General features: G+C 38.9%; 1 protein-coding gene across 1 annotated transcript in view; it reads right to left on the bottom strand.

Moving 5' to 3' along the window:
- LOC108686692 (retinal homeobox protein Rx-A) overlaps positions 1 to 2,501 on the bottom strand; it is a 5,094-nt gene extending 2,593 nt beyond the window's left edge. The window contains exons 1-4 of the mRNA XM_018192116.1: positions 2,459 to 2,501; positions 2,263 to 2,391; positions 338 to 1,852; positions 85 to 163 (exon numbers count right to left, since the gene is read on the bottom strand). Coding sequence (XP_018047605.1) covers positions 85 to 163; positions 338 to 764 — 506 coding nt within the window. The 5' untranslated portion in view covers positions 765 to 1,852; positions 2,263 to 2,391; positions 2,459 to 2,501. The remainder of the gene's footprint in view (positions 1 to 84; positions 164 to 337; positions 1,853 to 2,262; positions 2,392 to 2,458) is intronic.
- Between the last annotated feature and the right edge of the window lie 1,478 nt (positions 2,502 to 3,979).

The following is a 3,979-nucleotide window of genomic DNA, read 5'->3' on the forward strand; positions in this document are numbered from 1 at the left end:
AGAGATTTTAATAATAAATTTATGAGGTATTTAAAAAGGACATTTAAATATAACATTGATCGAACAATTATTGGGTGCATGTACCTCGTCTTTTTCTTTTTGATGTTATTGTTATCAGTCTTCTTCTTTGAGTCCTTCTTGGCTGGCTGCGCTTCGCTACTGACTGCAAAGCAAAGTTAATATTTGTTTGTCTTTGTTAATCATAAAGTTTAACAAGATTATATATAAAAGTAGGAAACTGTAACAGAAAGTTTCGTCTTATATAGAAAAGGAGACAAGCGCATTACAAAAAGAAAAAGGCGAAAGGAAAATGGAGAAGATTATCAAGCATGGTTACCTGGCGCGAGTGCATTGATTGGATCGTCCGGTTTCCTCTTGAGCGCGTTACCGAGTTGCAAGCCCTGCTGGAGACTCGTCGAGGTCGGCGTGACGCTGGTAGATGTTGAAGTGGTGACGTCCTGGGTTTGTGGTGGCAACGGTGCATACATGCCGGACAACTCAAGCTCTTTGAGCTCTTTCTGCTGCTGCTGTTGCTGCAAGTGATGCTGATGTTGTGATGCGGCTTGATGATGCGGTGACGGACTATTGGAGGAGTCCAGTTTGTGAAGCTGACCGCCGCCGGTCGGCATCAAATCGCCGCTTCCATGATGACCTCCGCCTGTCTGCAAGCTCAGCATCACCTGGATACTATGACCCCCGGTGGTTCCACCACGAGTCCCAAAATCCGAGAAAATCGGATCGTCCCATGCTGGTGCACCGTCCATCTTCTAATAATTTCTTCCGTAAATTCCTTAAACGGGAAACTTTTTCAAAGTTTTTCTTTCTTCAAAGAATCAAACCGAAACACACGCTTCGTAAAATTTCAACGTTTCCTCTATGAAGTATATTTTTCTTGGTCTCAAAGAAATATGTCACTATCGATCCGAAGATAAGATGCTGGGAAAGTTTTTCTGAGATGTTGGATTGAATTGATCATTAATAATCCGTTAGCTCTTTCTTTTTTCGCGTTACAGTCTTTATCTTCATTGCGCGTTTATCTTGCACTATTTAATTTATTAAAAATTCAACTTATTTTCTAATTCCCAACTTAAGTTTGCAAAATCTCAACCATTTTCGAAGTTTAATCGACTTAGTCCAACGTAGCAGGATGTCACAAATCACTTCTATTATCTTCCGTGAAAGCTTCCTTTCTGGATCTTCTTTATCAATTTTACATCTTCGGAAGTCAACTTATACGGTTGATTTGAAATTAAATTGAAATCCGTGAGTCGGCGGGATCACCGTCTCACACCTTGGCATCGATCACGCCTATTCATCGAGGATCTTCCGAGATTCTTTCCACTTCCCGCCGGTAGAAAAAAAAGGAAGAGGATCGGCGTCGCCCGATTGCCCGATTGCTCCTAATGGAGCGCGCGCTTGGCAATTGCGATCAATTGTTGCCTGGGTTATGATTAATTTTGATTAGTTTTAAGCGGCGTTAACTCGCGCGATGCGCCGGCCGATTATTCGCGGTGGACCTTGGAAGAACTGGACGGAACCGACGACCGATGTCTCCCTCGAAACGAGAGAACGTCCGTCCTCTCTTCTCTCTATCGGGACACTCTCGCCACTACTCTACGTCCCGAGCCTCTGGCTAATCAGTCGCCACTCACACAGGCTTATATTTTCCATGTCACGCCGGCCCAGACCGCCCCCATACCCGGGGCCCCGGCCAATCCAGCTTCATGCGGGCGCGGTGATGCTGCCCCTCATGGTTCAGCGCCATCGTTCTCCTCGCTCCACTATCTCAGCAGGTCCCAGTGGTCAGTAGGCGACTTGTCCCCTCTTCTCCATTATCTCTCCCCCTTCCGATCTGCGTGCAAAAAATGTCTCTTGATCTGCTGGTGCGAAGACGGGGGTGGAGATGACACGAGGTACAAACATCCGTGCGAGGGTTACACGCTATAGGAGCTCGTGGGAATAGAAATAAGAGAATCACTCCCGTTTCGTGGGAAGTAAACGTGTTCATTTTCCACCTTGCCAACATCTTTGTGATTGCGTTTAGAAGTAATACGTAACATGAGATAAACTCGGAAATTAAGAGGAAGAAATATGGAGAAAAGTTCGAGAATCTTTAGAAGATCTGGACGATTTTGAGTTGAAGAAATTTGTATTACAGCAACTAATCTTTTTTTTCTTTCATTTGCAATATATGATAAAATAAACTATGTGTTTAAAAAAGCGTAGATTAATATGCAGAGTACGTAACACATATCTCCTTACCTCGGTCTCATCGCGAACATCCTAATGTGTGTTTATATTCCTCTTCTTCTTTTGATTATGTCATCTTTTTAATCGTTTGAAATTTTTAAGTGCAGCACAGCGATGCGAAGTATATGTGTATAAAATTTCCTGTCGATCAGCATTCCGTCATCAAAATCTTTGCAAGAAGTGTAAAAAAAACATTCAAGAGACTTACAATAGCCGAACGAAGCAGAATGAGTCACGATATTGTCGTTTTGATGTTAAAGTGACAAATCAAAAAGTGATGACTTTAATAATCCCATTTTGCAGTCATTTTAACATTTTGATATTATGATAATTTTGTTTTCTGCTCGAGATTTTACAATATCAGTTCCGATAGTTTTCTTCTTCATCGCTTCTTTTTTCATTTTTTGTGAAATGCAGAATGCAGAATGAAAGCCGACATTCCCATATACGATGAACTTCTCTTGATGGAGTATCCAGAGGTGGAAAAAATCAGTACTGGACGAAATCGCGAACGGGAGATTCGCGCGTTGATCGATCGATCGCGTAAGATATACGGTACCTTCGTTACCCCGAGGAAGAGATCCATGTCTCTGTTGGTCGACAGTTGGCGTAGCACTGAGCCAAGCACTCTTAAGCGCAAGCTCAATGAAATCAGCAATCGCCAGGAATTGCCTCGAATTGGTCCAATCAAACCATCCCCCGTTCCCCGTACATGTACGCGTGTATATTAACCACTAATTTCGTTGCTGGTAATTAGCGCGCGTTTGTATACGCGCCGATTTCATCGCGCTCTCCACTCTGATCGCCCATCGCTCCGATCAACCCCAATCATCTTCTTAGTATTATCTTGTCCCTGCTCGATTCCATTACCTCCAAACTTGGATATAAATTATTCATTTTAAATTTATTTTATTCTTCATATTTTTATTGTCTTTTGTTAACTTTTATGATGTATTAAATCTATTTATTTCTCTGCTATTAACTGCTTTATTAAGAAACATATATTTGAAACTATAATAATAAGTTTAATATCTGTGAAAAAAATTATTTCTACAGGATTATTTATTGTTTGTTACGCAGATACATTAAAAGATGCGACATCCATATAAATAATAATTAAATAACAATATTGATATAAAATTATTATAAAATGTATTAAAATTTTATAATATATTAGTTTTATAATAAAAAAATTTGATGGAATGGTGCAACTTGTGATAAAGAAAAACGTTTCATATAATTCTAAAATTGAACTCACATTCCTTTTTTTATTGTTCTACCTTTGTAAATTAAGCTACTTCCGCACTTTTTAATCGTTGTAAGTTATAAATATTTTAATAATTGTACATTACACAATTGAATTTTATTTCACTTGTGATATATTTATTTTCCAGTCAAAACATGCACGTTCATTGATCATTTTTATCTCGAAAAGGATCAACAGAAGGACTATAATGATACAAGGGGAATATGACAATTAATAAAAACTTTCAGGACGAGAAGGTGCGATAATGCGGGCGATCACGTCATTGACCTATTGTTTCGCCATTTTAACGCATGAAGCTATGACAGCAGTTTATCGTTCAATCTAAACATTTAGATGTTATATCAATTAATTTCTAGGAACTCTTGTTGTCATTGCAACTTCGACGAATCATCAAACTTTAAAAAAAATAAAAAATTTTATATTAATAAATTTTATAATATAGATATATTATACCTACATATA

This window comes from Atta colombica, unplaced genomic scaffold (assembly GCF_001594045.1).
Source record: "Atta colombica isolate Treedump-2 unplaced genomic scaffold, Acol1.0 scaffold189, whole genome shotgun sequence".
NCBI classification, from domain to species: domain Eukaryota; kingdom Metazoa; phylum Arthropoda; class Insecta; order Hymenoptera; family Formicidae; genus Atta; species Atta colombica.